We start from the raw sequence: 15,594 nt of genomic DNA on the forward strand, positions 1-15,594 counted from the left end.
TAAAGGAAAAAACGTCTTAAAACAGTTATATTATAGAAAACTTTATTGAACCACTTTCTATGTAAAACACTGATTAGATTCAAACACATTTGGACTAACGATTATTGTGTTTTACTTCGACCAGTAGCAGTAGCGTAGCGAGGGGGGGGGGGGACATATGTCCCCGGGCGTTGACCTTAAGGGACGCCAAAATGGGTTTTAAAAAAATAAATTGAAAGTTTGATAGGGGGTGCAAATCAAAATCTTGACGTGGGTGGTAATCGAAATGTTTGTCCACATGCGCCGGGAAGGGTCGCTACGCCTCTGATCAGTAGTGGGTTTGACATTGAAGAACAAATAGTTTTAGGTTTAAAAGATTTTATTTAAGATATGTACATGCACATTTGTATAGAATTACTATATGGATATATCAAACAACTATTTTATTTGATCTGTTTGTAAGCAGTAACGTACCTATGGATACTACAGAAAGCATATAATTAAGCTTGTTACATGAAAAAAATCTAAATCGACAGAGTGCAGTATTACACTACAAAACGTTCAAGAGTTGGATCAGTATGTCCCAGCTGCGATGCTCAATGTGTACGGCCGAGTTTATCCTCGTATTCCTCAGCCTTGATGTGGATCTTCTCCCCTAGAGGCACGGTCATGTTGAGGGTGGGGGCGATCACTGGTCCGTCCACTGACCGCTTGCCAACGTATCCACTATAAGAATTTATTGAACATAATTTTAATATCTACAATTAAATTTTTAAAGAAATGTTCTATTGGTAGACTTTAAGAATCAATTGAATTTACACACTGAATTGCTTTTAAGTTTGTATTCACTTACCATCAACTAACAATTATGTGCCTACTATTGTTACTGTTATAAATTGAATAAATTGAATAAATTGAATAAATTGAATAAATTGAATAAATTGAATAAATTGAATAAATTGAATACATTGAATACATTGAATAAATTGAATAAATTGAATAAATTGAATAAGTTGAATAAGTTGAATAAGTTGAATAAATTGAATAAATTGAATAAATTGAATAAATTGAATAAATTGAATAAGTTGAATAAGTTGAATAAGTTGAATAAATTGAATAAATTGAATAAATTGAATAAATTGAATAAATTGAATAAATTGAATAAATTGAATAAATTAAAAAAATTGAATAAATTGAATAAATTGAATAAATTGAATAAATTGAATAAATTGAATAAATTGAATAAATTGAATAAGTTGAATGAGTTGAATAAGTTGATTAAGTTGAATAAGTTGAATAAGTTGAATAAGTTGAATAAGTTGAATAAGTTGAATAAGTTGAATAAATTGAATAAATTGAATAAATTGAATAAATTGAAATAAATTGAATAAATTGAATAAATTGAATAATTTGAATAAGTTGAATAAATTGAATACATTGAATACATTGAATAAATTGAATAGAATAAATTGAATAAATTGAATAAATTAAATAAATGGAATAAATTAAAATAATTGTATTTCAAAAAGCTTGACAAAGAATTTCAATTTTATAAAAGACTGACAGTGTGTTAACTTCTCGATTGCTCATTGTGAGTTAATGTGACAAAACTTAAATTTTGAAACACTAAAGAAAATATGTAGAAAAGTCTTTTTAAGAGTTAGGAAAATATTTTCTTTTCTTTAAAGATTAAGAGAAAAGACCATTTGCAATGTGTTAAATACATGTATTGGCAAAACACAAAAGCCAATAGACAGGGATATTAAAGCCAGCGAATTGGGATAGAATGGGCATATCCTGAAAAGGGAAGATGATAAAATCGCGAAGAAAGCGCTAGACTGGAATCCCCAGGCAAATAGGTAAGTAGGACGCCCCAGGAATTTCTGTAGAAGACAGTACAAGAAGAGGCAGGGGCTGATAAAATTTAAACAGGTGACTATAAAGAAGAAGTGTGATTGCAGCCCTTTCTTCCCAGGCGCAATACTAATAAAAAGAAGAAATGCTTGTATGTTGTTTTATAAAACCTAAGAGTAGATGCGTTTCTATAAATATTCGTAAAGAAATGTCTTGATTTTCTTGAAATACCAATAAGGAGAAATTGTTATTTCTCTCTTCTAAGGTCTAAAAAGAAAATGTTTTGTATTCTCGTATCGGTCATCTCTATTCGTAAGTAAGAAGAACATTTAATTAGACATGTCTAATTTGTTTATAAGACAATAACAAAACTTTATTATCTTAAAAACTTATAAAAGCTAAATACATATTTCTGTTGTCGAATAATATCTGATTGTATATTTTGTGTTGTCTTATAAAATCTGAGTGCATATTTGTGTTGTCTTATAAAATCTGAGTGCATATTTGTGTTGTCTTATAAAATCTGAGTGCATATTTGTGTTGTCTTATAAAATCTGAGTGCATATTTGTGTTGTCTTATAAAATCTGAGTGCATATTTGTGTTGTCTTATAAAATCTGAGTGCATATTTGTGTTGTCGTATAAAATCTGAGTGCATATTTGTGTTGTCTTATAAAATCTGAGTGCATATTTGTGTTGTCTTATAAAATCTGAGTGCATATTTGTGTTGTCTTATAAAATCTGAGTGCATATTTATGTTGTCTTATAAAATCTGAGTGCATATTTGTGTTGTCTTATAAAATCTGAGTGCATATTTATGTTGTCCTATTCAATGAGTGCTAAACTCCGGAAAAACCAAGCTAATGAAAATAAAAACCAAAAGTGCTCTCAAGACCTTTGCGAATGGAGTAGAGCTAGAAGAGGTCGAAGACTTTAAGTACCTCGGCAGCTATATATCAGCAAATGGCAGCATGGAGAAAGAAATTGCCACCAGAATAGCAATGGCAGCACAAGCTTTCAACAGACTCGCTAAGATCTGGAAATCATCCTCAATGCAGCAGAGAACTAAAATAAGGATCTATAAGTCAAATGTACGTTCTGTACTCCTCTATGCTGCAGAGTCATGGAAACTAAACAAGAAAGGAGAGAGCCGACTCAGAGGCTTTGAAAGAAGATCCCTCCAACGCATCCTCAGGATAAAGTGGGACGACAAAGTCCCGAACAAGGAAATATGGCGAAGGACAGGATTAAACGACATTGTCTCAGAAGTTCGAACGAGGAGATGGAGATGGCTGGGCCATGTCCTATGCATGAGCAAAAAAAGACTCCCCAACATGGCGCTGACGTGGAACCCACCCGGAAAGAGAAATAGAGGAAGACCACTGGGAACATGGAGGAGGGAGATGGAAGAAGAAGTACAGGCTACTGGCAAAACCTGGCATGAACTAAAGTGGCTCGCCCAGGACAGGGTGAAATGGCGGAGATTTGTTGCTGCCCTATACTCCACAGGGAGTGATAAGGATTAAGTAAAAGTAAGTATACAATGAGTGCACATTTCTGTTTTATTAAAAAAAAATGAGTGCAGGTTACTGCTGTCTAACAAGACCTAACAAGACTTACGCGCAGTATCCGCAGCACAGTGAGTCCTTGTATGTAGGACAGACCTGTTCTCTGGTGTATTTGACGCAATCCACCGATCGGTCACCGTATTCACAACCTTCACAAGATGTAAAGAAATGTTGGTTTGTTTTGAACCATTTTTTTTCCCAAAATACTTAAATATTAGAAATTACCAGTGTAATTACCCCCCCCCCCCCTCATCCCCCCCCCAAAAAAAAGACATCTGGAAGAAACTCTGGAAATTGCAATTTAAAAAAAACAAAAAGTATTTTTATGAAAGTCTAGTATTAAATGAATGGTTAGTATAGGCCTATATGATAACTGTTAAAATACCGTTTTTGCATTTATAGACAACTATTTTCCCTAAAACTGAACCAGTTTTTCAGCTATGTTTGCTGTTCTTTACTGTTTCCTCTAATGCTCTATCGGCAAATTGCCAACATATCTTACTCAATTTTTAAAGTTATGAAATACACACACACATCTACAGACACACACCTAACTTCACACACAGACACGTACACATATATATATATGTATTTATTTATATATACATACATATATATATATATATATATATATATATATATATATATATATATATATATATATATATATATATATATAAGTATATGTATATAATATATATAAATAAATATATATATATGTATATATATATATATATATATATATATATATATATATATATATATATATATATATATATATATATATATATATATATTAAGAATAGATTTGCCATGACGTACCAGCTCTGGCCGTGTAGTAAGACTTGCAGCTAGCACAACAGGACTCCTGGATGATGCGTGTGTAACACTGTAGCGGCTTGTACAGGCTCAAGAAGGTGGCACAGTTCCCAACGAAGGAGATGGAGGGAAGCTCCAGGGATTTCTGGTTGCCCCATACACAGTTGGCTGGTGGTGGGGTAGGAGATGTGTGAGGGGAGGTTTAAGAGAAGTGTGGTGGGGTAGGGTAAATGGGATAGAAATTTTAGGAGAAATGTGGTAGGGAAAATGTGATAGCACATTTAGGATAAGCGTTTGGGTAGGATAAATGTGATGGGGGATTTAGGAGAAATGTCGTAGGACAAATGTGATGGCATGTTTAGTAGAAGTGTGGTGGGCTAGAGATAGATGGGAGATTTAGGAGAAGTTAAATTTATGATTGAGCAGAAACAAAATACATGTGATCGTTGCTCTAAAAGAATTGAGCTGCTAATTTTTGGTAGAGAGTATAGATTTAGATTACTCGTTGCGTCTAATAAAGTCACTATTCTTGTACTGCTTACAAATGTGCCTCTAGCCGGCTTTTTAATTATTTCGTTGCTCAAATATATATTTAAAATTGCCCAAGCATAAAAACATGCATTTGATTTCAGCTATAGGTATTGATATACATAACAACGAGCAGTGAACACATATAGGTGTTGTCGAATGGTGGAGCTTACGACTGCTAACCCGAAAGTCACAAGTAAGTATCATGTACTCGAGTCGTATCTCATTCAACACAGCTGTGATGGGTACCTGACTCACGTTTGGAAAGAAAAGACACTGGTAGAAAGTTAACCACACTATTCCTTTATATGCCGAGACCCCCGAAACCGGTGTACGCCCCATGGGTTGTTAGGTTCGATAAGGAACTTGACAATTTTTTTAAGGTAATGTATTGTAAAACAAAGTGTGGGACATATTCACTCACAGTCAAGGTACTGTGTCGCTGCCGAGTAGTCGGGCTGGCATCGCCCAGAGACACATCTCTGTAGAAAAAAATGGTTTCAAGTTTACACTAAACATAAAAACCTTTTCACTCTCACGTAATCATTGAGGTGGACATTGCTTTTTGCTTATATATATATATATATATATATATATATATATATATATATATATATATATATATATATATATATATATATATATATATATATATATATATATATATATATATATATATATGCTGTTTTTTATTTCCTAATTTCTCCCCACATAAAAACTTTTCTATAATGTGAGTCCATGTACAATTGAAATGGAAACGGTGTGGTCTAATGGTAAAGCGCTAGGCTACTAGCCCCATGGTGTCGAGCTCGGATCTGGGTTTAGACTGTAGAACGTCTTCAGTTCACCCGGCTCTGATGGGTGCCTGCTTTATGGTAGGGAAAGTTAAGGCACCTGGGTATATTGCTGACCACACCACCCATTCATATGCCGAGGTCAAGAAATATTTATCTCTACTTCATCAGAACAATGGACCGCTAGGTGTAAAGAGGAATCTTTACGATTTAAATAATGTATGTGGTTAGTAACATTACATGTATTCATGAGTCGGTATTTGCTTACATAATTTACCATACATCTTTCATTGTCATAAGACCATATCTAACTTAAACCTTAACCTTTCTAGTATGACGTTTCCATCGGGTAGTCTAAACCCTAAACATTATGGTATGACATAATGTCATCAACTTCAACTAACTTAAGCCCTAAACTTTTTTACATGACATGATGTCATCTAGCCTAAATCCTAATCTTTTTGGTATGATTTTATCTAACAAAAGACCTTACCTTTAACATAAGACCTAAACTAAGTTGTGACATGACATCATCTAACAAACGACCTAACCTTTCTGGTGTCGCAGGGCATGCCATCAGACGGGAAAATGCCGGAGCACGTCATGGTGCTGGGAACACGGCAGTAGATCTGTGAGCAGACGGCGTCACCTTTTGGTGGGCCCAGGTAGACATCAGGTATGCTCTGTGTAGGTTTTGATGTAGTGTTGATTGAATCATGTTATCGTGATATAGGTTTACATGTTTTGTTGATTGAATCATGTTATTGGGGTGTAGGTTTACATTTATTGTTGATTAAAGGCCCTTGTGGCAAGGCCACGGAAAATACGGAGCACGTCCTTGAGGAATGTTCTTTATATAGCCAGGCGCGAGTTAGACACTGGCCCCTGCTCACCCCACTCAGGGGCACCTGCCGAACTGGAGACCACAGTCCGGTTTATTCAAGAAGTTGGACTTGTTATCTAAATCCTCCACCATATTCTCAATTAAGAACGAAGAAGAAGAAGAAGTTGATTGAAACAAGGTTTCACAAATTATGAGTAGATGTTTTGTTGGTGCAATTAAGTTTTCACAAAATGTGATGAGATTTCTTTTTTTTTTGCAATAATATAGAGACAAGTGATTTTAATTTATGTTAATAATAATATCAGTTTTAATATTAATCTTGAAAATTACACACATACTCACACACGCACGCGCACGCACACACACTAACACACATACACGCAAACACACAACCTAAAAATTGTTTGTACTTTTGAAGTTAAAGCGTGACACACATGTTCTATGACATTTAACTTCATATAATGTACAGAACATGGATTTTACCATTGCTTAACTTATGTCCTGTATTAAACATCAACACAAATTATCCTGTGTTAACTTATATTTCCTGTATTAAACCTAAAAAAAAATTGTTCCTTGTTAACTTCTCATACAATAACTTTTGTTTACCTTGCACATGTAGGTGTTGGATGTCAGCAGACTTCTCTGGCACATGACGTCAGGGTCAAGGATACTCCCGTTATAGCTGCCGTAGGATACGCTGGGTTTCGTTGATGTGTAGCTAGTAGTCAACAGGCAGTTGGTTCTGTAAAGGGAAGTAACTAAAATAATTAACTTCAGTTTACTTTAAAGCGGTGACATCCCTTGTCTATATTTCTACCTCTCTTGCTAAAATGTGTGTAAACGAAGCATATTTCAGTTAATTATGCAATGTAGATTTTTTTAAGTTTGTTATGTATTCTAAATTATCATTTTTAAGCAGCACTAAGATACATTTACTATCACAGGTAACACAATGCTATGGTCTGTTAAATCCTATTATTTAGCACTAGTATGTTTTTATTACTATTTCGTTATTGCCTCCCCCCCCCCCCCCGAAGAAAGTCTACCGCCCCATCATCCCCCCCCCCCCACCCGGCGAAATGGAATTTATTGGAATTTATATAGAAAACATATACTTTTACCTGTGTCCGCTCCGTCCGCCGCCCCCCCCCCCCCCCGAAAATATCATTGCCCCCTGGAGAAAACAGTCTGGAATAAACACTGTATCTAACCCAAATACTGCAGGCATACATGTGCTATATGATTTACATAACAAGCTTTCCCAGGTACATTACACATACTGTATGATTGACGTTACCCACTTGATCTTACCTAGTTACTAAATACATACAAGTGCTTTATGACTGGCGTTAATTATTTGAACTGACGTAGGTACTATACACATATATGTGCTATATGATTGACCCTATCTACCTGATCTTTTCTAGGTACTGAAAACATAAATATGCTTTGTGTTAGAGATGACCTACCTGAGTTGACCCAATAAATGTACTATAGGACTGATGAAACTGAAGTTGACCCTTTGCTCTATAATTGACGTGACCCACCTAATCTGACCCGATAAATATGCTATATAATTGTGGAGACTTACCTATCATTGTCGCGACCAAAGTTGACCATACGAATGTACTGTATGACTAACGTGGCTTTAGTTGATTCACTTGACCTAGTTTGACCAATTGAATGTGCTATATGATTGACCTAAGTTGACCCCTTAAATTTGCTCTATGATTGACCTAAGTTGACTCATTAAATTTCCTCTATGATTGAACTGACACGCCTGAGTTGACCTAATTAATACACTATGATTGACGTGACCTACCTAAGTTGACCCACAAACAGCTTGATGTAACCAGCTGAGAGACTGGAGAAGCTCCAACGGTTGGCCTGGGTGGGGAAGTTTGTTGGTGACATGATATAGGTGGAGCTAGGGTCGTCGTTGTTGGCACCCAACCTGCAGTAATTATTCAGTCATGATTATATAAATACAAAGAACGTTTTGGGCGATTGATACACAACACAATAATCATGTTATTCATACGCAACACACTGAATCATTACACAATGCTTATAGAATAACAAACTTCCTTATAAGTTGTTGATAAACAGCATGATCAACAGAGAAAGTTGATAAGAAATACTAACTTTTTTATATGATTGATAGAAAAAAAACAATTATAGATAGTTGATATAGATTATAATATATAACTAATTCTTAGATGTCATTTCCATCAGGTTTAAATATATAGCTAAGCAATAGTTATGATCTTTTATGGTTGTTGTAAGCGGACGAACAAGAAGTTAGAAATAGTCAAACAAGCGGATACAGCTAACGTACAGGAAACCGATGGCGTGGCTAAGCGTGATGACGTCACTGTAAGTTCCGGTGAACTCCGCCACGGTCAAAGACGACTTGTTATTACACACAGCTCCAACGTTTGTGTTGCCTGCAGGTGTATTAATACTGATAAGCTATTGGTATACATATATATATATATATATACACACACACACACATATATATATATATATATATATATATATATATATATATATATATATATATATATATATATATATATATATACGTATATCGATAGGGTGAGCTTGTGATATATAAAGACAAAGAGCCTAGCTAGGGAGGGAAGGAAGCTCATTATCCAAGACTGGCTATTGTTCTTCTTCTTTGTTCTTAATTTTTAGTGTTGGAAGCGATCGAGCCTTATCTGCCAGAGGGTTTGAACTCGAATTTAGCTTATGCCGACTCAACCACGCCTCCAACACAATGTAGGATACGTGTCAACTGGTTATGCGCATTTGAGGCCATTGACTCCGATTTCAGCATGCTTTTCTTTTTGGATTAGCTTCCATAGCCTTTGTCCAACCAAGAACAAACTACAAGGCAGCAGTTGTTTGATTTTGGAGTTGTCTCTCCTAGAAGAGTGGCTGTCCCCAACTAACGAGATTTTTCGGTTTAGCAACCATGAGCTTTACCGACTCGAAAACGCCGACCCCTATTGTAAATCTAAAGATAAAGTAACCCTGTAGTTATGTACCACACTAGACCAGACACGAGACAAACTGAGACAGTGACTTACTTGACTCTAGCAGACCACCAGTGCCGTACAGATTTGATCTGGGTACACGTAAGTTAGAAACATGAGTTACATTCATTTTAAACTTCATTGTGGTGATACATTTGTTTGAATAACACTTTAATATTATTCACTCACTTAATATAATTTAGCTACATGTTTAAAAAAAATAACATGATATATGTCTCTTTGATTTTGATTTATATTAATTAAATTTAGTAGTTTTAAATTAATATTTGTAATATATATATATATATATATATATATATATATATATATATATATATATATATATATATATATATATATATATATATATATATACATATAATATGATTCCAGTTTTGTTTCTTTTCTTAATCACAAATTTTTCCATTATTTTTGTTTTTCTGAGGATCACGATAGATCATAAAGCAATGCGATAACTTAAACAAGTAAAGTACACTTTCGAAACGTGCGGTCTTTGGACAGGTGGAGTAGAGTTCACCTATTTCAGCGACTTCGGCATATGTAGGGATAGCACTATGCCCAGCTGCCTTTATTTTCCCATACACGTGCTTATAAAGTATATCAATTTTTCAAAAGTCGTTTTTTTCTGCTTGATTTCAATAGTTCATATCAGCCTCGATTTTAACGCATATCAGATTCATGTATAAAATATCATATACATTATTGTTTACTTTTAAATACTATTTATGTTCTATTACAATACAAACCAACTGTTGAATAAAGAAACTGATAATTACTTGGTCAAGAGCAGGGCGTAGTCGTAGCCGTAGGTAGCGTAGGCGTTTTGCTGTGTCAGAAAATTCTGGAACAAAAGCTTGCCCAGGGCGCTGTCGATGACGTTGGTGGTTCCGTCCATGTATGTGGTCATAACATCGATGTTCTGTCACATAACGATGACGTCATTAAAACATATGTTAGACGTAACCCAAATGGTTTAAATTTATTGTCTGTAGGTGTTTTTGAAATATCTATACTATCTATTCAAACATTTCTTTTTCTAGCATGCTATACTCAGTGTATTTATTTTCATAAAAAATGTTAAATTTAAAAAAAAATATGTCTTTAGTTAAATTTAATAAATCGTCTATATCTAAATATAATCAGAAATTTTAATTTAAATACATGAATGTTTTGTAATGTGACTGATAATATATTTTTTGAAACCAACTTAAACATTTTCAAGTAGGGGATTTCCTTTAATTAAGTCGTCAACTTGTGGATTATTTCCAAATGTATGCGCTGTGTACTATTATCTATTTCCCGTGTAGTAGACCTACAGTAAGAAAACGAAAGTTACCAGAAAAACCACTTGTTTTAGGCGGAGATCAATGTTGAGACCGTATTGGCTCATGGTGGCCAAGGCCTTGTTGACCTGGGGATCAATGCAAAGTAAAAAAAATTAACTCTTCATAGATTTTAGTTATATTTAGCATGTCATCATAGTAACACAAAGAACATCCCAGGCAATTGAACTCTGGGATAGAAGATAACAAAAATGGTTATACATCTTAGCTTTTTAAATTTTCTCAATTGTGATCTAATGTTTCTTACGACTGAGTTGTCTGTATAACTCAGTGTTTGTATTTTTGTAGCGATTTGATTATTTTAAGGCGAGGAGTTGCTAGCACTTCCTCCAACCTAATGCTATCACTCTATAGTTAGAGCTGGCTACTGAGCTAATGTTTATAAATCACCTTAATGTTTCTTTAAAATAAACAGTAATGAGTAAATTTAGGGTGTTGGGTTACTGAAAAGTAAAGAAAAAGAGTAAAGATTTCTCTTTAGACTTAGCGATCCATTGGGCAGATAAAGAAGTGTATATGTTTCTTGACCTCAGCTTATGAAAGGGTGGTGTGGTCAGCGCTATACCCATCATTCTTTATTTCCATTATTATGTTAGGTACTATCAGAGCGACTTGGACCCGGAACCGAACTCGAGACTTTTGGTTTAACAGTCGAGCTCTCTACCATTCGGCCCCATGTTTATGACAAGTGCGGGCTGGTAATACACATATACATAACAGTACTGAACCTGACCTCTGAACCCATGTAAAGAATGTCCTTGACCAAACTGTCTTGTGCCTGTTGTCTCAAGTTGCCGTATGTGGTTGACGGAGTTTTGGACATCTCGCTGGCAGAGAGAAAAATTTGCAGTAACATAACTCTTGTATTCTAACACTAACGTACACATTTACACCTTCTTAAAAGAGCTCGCCAAAACATTCTATGTGATTTTTGCAGAGCTATTTTTGTTTATTAAAGTCATTATTGAACTGACATGACTAGCTGAAAAGTTGCAATCGGCCTATACAGAAATATATTTAAACAATCAAAGCATTCGTAACTAATGATCTTACTTGAGGGTTAGGCCATTCTCAACAAACACTGTCATCTCCAGGGTGTAGCTTTGTGCTTGAAGAAATATATATATATATATATATATATATATATATATATATATATATATATATATATATATATATATATATATATATATATATGTATATATATATATGAGTGAATTTCTGTGTATGTTTGTGTAGTTGGGACTATGTGTTCCATAGTATATAAGTGTGTACGAGCGACTTATCTTTAATATGTTTTTATATGTGCATACATGTATGTCACATACACCAGACAACAATGCACATACCACTGACACCGAGGACAAAGACAAGTAGTCCTGCACACACGAGTGTCACTGACGTCATCTTGCCGATACTCGAGAGCTGTCATTTGAAAACACAAACATATGTGAACACGTTGGTTGATGAACTCAAGTTTTAATCAATAGTCACACCGCGTTTACACTTGCGACTTGTATACTATACATGTCGAGAAAAAAAATCTCAACTACTGAGTATGCCCACTTCTACATGTTTTGATAAAAATTAACATTTTTTTTCTAGACGTAAATTTTATAAGAGCAAACGCGTTGTTGGAAGTAAAGTGCAAATAATTATAACAGGTCCTGGATCAAATCACACGTTATCTATTTAAAAAATCTAGAATTGAAATGTGAACAATATTAGGTAGAAATAAATACATAAAATTTGTTGCGAAAATAAATGTCTTTTTTCTACCACCTGCGCCTCTGTGTTAGATAGTGTTCGATTTAGAATTGTGTTGCGGCTGCTTGACTTACGTGCATTGCGTGAGAATGTAGGTTAATTAATTTAAAAACTAATGAAGGTTTTAAAAAAAATTATCTGAAAAATAAATAATTTACAACAAGAACCACAATTCAAATTACGCGGTCTCTAATTTCTGTTTTGGAATTTTTACCTTGGCTGTATCGAACGTAGGCAACTGTTCGGCAACTGTTCGGCAACTGTAGCTGTAGCTGTAGGCAGTAAGCTGTGAGAGCTGCTGGAGAACGGCTGCAGTTGGTGCCAAACTTTCCCCTTTTATAGCCACAGTTATTTGCAGAGATCCAGAGTTGTAGTGTGTGTAACATTGCGATTGGCTCAAACTTTGGTTTGGTCTGGGCGAGGACTGTTTGCTTACAAAAACGCGAACTTTTTTCTTAGAAAAACGCGAACTTTCAAAAAATTAGACTGTGGTGAATTTTTTTTTTTTGTAAAATGAAATTGAGATTTACAAGAAAACTAAAAAAAAAAACCGGGAGTGATCTCCCCTAAACTTTCTCGAATATTCTTATATAAAACAACAGGGGATGGGAACTCGGGCTATAGACATGATTTTTAATCCATTTTAAATACTTAAAGTTTTAAAAATAGAATAAAGTCTCGTAGACAAAAGAGTTGCACTCCAAGTGAACGCTAAATAAAAAAGTGCATAATAGTGCGCAATATTATTAGTACTTTAAAAATTTACATTAGTTTTTTGAGAAATCGGAAGTAGCGTAAATTACTACTTCCGGTCATCGGAAATTACTCAAAATTTGACAGAAGGTAGAAAATTAGATCTTTTACTCACATGTGAAATTTTATTTATCTATCTGAAATAGTACTCAAGCTATAGGCTTTTGAAAAATTCAAAGTAGAAAAAGTACCACTTCCGGTTATCGGAAATCGCTCAAAAGTTGATACGGATCTACGATTTTGATAAAATACTTATATATGAAATTTCATCAACCTAGCTGTAACGGTACTCAAGTTATCGTGTTTACACACGGACAGACAGACAGACAGACACACACACACACAGACATACGGACAGAATTGCAAAGCCCAGTTTTTCAGACTGGATTACGCATAAAACCTCTTAATTTTGATAAATCTGGATTGATAATTTTTGCCCGATTAAAATAAGTCCTCTATACTTCGGATGTGATGAAGGACTGAGGTGTAATACGGTGAAAATTGTTAAAATTTCAAGAGATTTTTTTGCACGATTACAATACTTTCTCTATACTTCGTATATACGAGAAAGTAAAAAGTAAACAGAAAAAATTCAGCGTATTATAATTTTCTACATGTCAATTGAGCGTATTTTCATTCGCCGCCAAGTTAAAAAAAATTCATAAAAAACGTTTTAATAACAAGCTTTTATGTAATGATGCACTAAAAAGTAGAAAATAAATTATAGACTACTATTTAAATAACTATAAAGAAAAGCGTGGGTCACTTTAGTATCTATTGGATACCTTTACTAATGTTAAGGAAGACACCCACGCTTTTCTTTATAGTTATTTAAATAGTAGTCTATAATTTATTTTCTACTTTTTAGTGCATCATTACATAAAAGCTTGTTATTAAAACGTTTTTTATGAATTTTTTTTTCAGTACTTTACATGTTTTATTTACAATAGAGTTACATGACTAAAAACCATTGCGCGCCTACTGAACATCACGTTCAGTAGGCGCGCAATGGTTTTTGAACGCAGCCATTACGTGATGGCGCAGCTATTGAAGGTGATTACGCGTGTGGTGTGGTTGGCTAGACATGCCTACTAATTCGGTCCAAATTTTTATTAATTCATAAAAAATTAATTAGGCATCCAATTAAGTCAAATTTAGTTTCAGATTGCATTGTCTTCATGTCTTGACCCACGTGTCAAATGTGAATCGTATCGGTCAAGTAGAACTGTCCGAATTTTCACTCCTGCGTTTCTATCTACACAGACAGACAGAGGAAGTGAGTTAAATAAAAGCTTGTAAAAAAAATTCATAAAAAACGTTTTAATAACAAGCTTTTATGTAATGATGCACTAAAAAGTAGAAAATAAATTATAGACTACTATTTAAATAACTATAAAGAAAAGCGTGGGTCACTTTAGTATCTATTGGATACCTTTACTAATGTTAAGGAAGACACCCACGCTTTTCTTTATAGTTATTTAAATAGTAGTCTATAATTTATTTTCTACTTTTTAGTGCATCATTACATAAAAGCTTGTTATTAAAACGTTTTTTATGAATTTTTTTTTCAGTACTTTACATGTTTTATCTACAATAGAGTTACATGACTAAAAACCATTGCGCGCCTACTGAATATCACGTTCAGTAGGCGCGCAATGGTTTTTGAACGCAGCCATTACGTGGTCGTGATGGCGCAGCCATTGATGACGCGTGTGGTGTGGTTGGCTAGACATGCCTACTAATTCGGTCCAAATTTTAATTAATTCATAAAAAATCAATTAGGCATCCAATTAAGTCAAATTTAGTTTCAGATTGCATTGTCTTCATGTCTTGACCCACGTGTCGAATGTGAATCGTATCGGTCAAGTAGAACTGTCCGAATTTTCACTCCTGCGTTTCCGTCTAGACAGACAGACTGTCGACTGACGAGGAAGTGAGTTAAATAAAAGCTTGTAAAAAAGAAGCGCACTGATCGAAAGATTGATAAGTAAAACGTAACAAAGAGCGATTCTAAGCGAAATTCTCGCCTGTTATGGTATGACATAAGTTCTAATCCAAGTCGTTACTCTAGACTTAACTCTAACACTGCCCCAAACAGCAGTAAGGTATTAAATGAACATCACACAAGCTGGTTACATCAGCAGACATGACAGTTATACATCCCCCCCGACATTCCCTCCCCCCCCCGGATTAATTACCCCCCCTGTCAATAACCCCCCCCCCGTCAATTACCCTCCCGCCCAGTAGGACATTACCCCCTCCCCTCAGAGACAGGGTT

The 15,594-nt window shown here is 34.6% G+C and overlaps 2 protein-coding genes across 3 annotated transcripts; both read right to left on the reverse strand.

The window, feature by feature from the left end:
• Nucleotides 1-305: 305 nt before the first annotated feature.
• Nucleotides 306-8,336, reverse strand: LOC131943559 (uncharacterized). 2 transcript variants are annotated; one of them, XM_059303739.1, is made up of 7 exons: nt 7,980-8,042; nt 6,995-7,130; nt 6,093-6,224; nt 5,172-5,229; nt 4,223-4,387; nt 3,453-3,549; nt 306-705 (listed from the first exon to the last, which is right to left on the reverse strand). In XM_059303739.1, the coding sequence occupies exons 1-7, from the start codon at nt 8,006-8,008 to the stop codon at nt 576-578; spliced, it is 747 nt and encodes a 248-aa protein (XP_059159722.1). In that variant the 5' UTR covers nt 8,009-8,042; the 3' UTR covers nt 306-575. The 2 variants fall into 2 exon arrangements, with proteins under 2 accessions (XP_059159722.1, XP_059159723.1); XM_059303740.1 differs by lacking the exon at nt 7,980-8,042 and adding an exon at nt 8,211-8,336 and having other exon boundaries at nt 308-705.
• Nucleotides 8,337-10,225: 1,889 nt separating this feature from the next.
• LOC131943554 (uncharacterized) lies at nt 10,226-12,217 on the reverse strand. Its single transcript, XM_059303735.1, has 5 exons — nt 12,146-12,217; nt 11,850-11,904; nt 11,530-11,623; nt 10,790-10,864; nt 10,226-10,372 (listed from the first exon to the last, which is right to left on the reverse strand). Exons 1-5 carry the CDS (start codon nt 12,201-12,203, stop codon nt 10,226-10,228), a joined length of 429 nt encoding a protein of 142 aa, XP_059159718.1. The 5' UTR covers nt 12,204-12,217.
• Between the last annotated feature and the right edge of the window lie 3,377 nt (nt 12,218-15,594).

The sequence above is a fragment of the Physella acuta genome, unplaced genomic scaffold (assembly GCF_028476545.2).
Source record: "Physella acuta isolate Inbredline_101_S28 unplaced genomic scaffold, ASM2847654v3 ptg000462l, whole genome shotgun sequence".
Classification (NCBI taxonomy): domain Eukaryota; kingdom Metazoa; phylum Mollusca; class Gastropoda; family Physidae; genus Physella; species Physella acuta.

Excerpts from the sequence above, each read along its gene's own strand:
- LOC131943559 (XM_059303740.1), bottom strand. The coding sequence starts at position 8,302 with ATGTCACCAACAAACTTCCCCACCCAGGCCAACCGTTGGAGCTTCTCC. Across the intron at positions 7,131-8,210 it reads CTGTTTGTGGGTCAACTTAG|AACCAACTGCCTGTTGACTA; the intron begins GTAGGTCACGTC and ends TTCCCTTTACAG. Across the intron at positions 6,225-6,994 it reads CCAACACCTACATGTGCAAG|AGCATACCTGATGTCTACCT; the intron begins GTAAACAAAAGT and ends AAACCTACACAG.
- LOC131943554 (XM_059303735.1), bottom strand. The coding sequence starts at position 12,203 with ATGACGTCAGTGACACTCGTGTGTGCAGGACTACTTGTCTTTGTCCTC. Across the intron at positions 11,624-11,849 it reads GAGAATGGCCTAACCCTCAA|CGAGATGTCCAAAACTCCGT; the intron begins GTAAGATCATTA and ends TCTCTCTGCCAG. Across the intron at positions 10,865-11,529 it reads TTCTTTACATGGGTTCAGAG|GTCAACAAGGCCTTGGCCAC; the intron begins GTCAGGTTCAGT and ends ATTGATCCCCAG.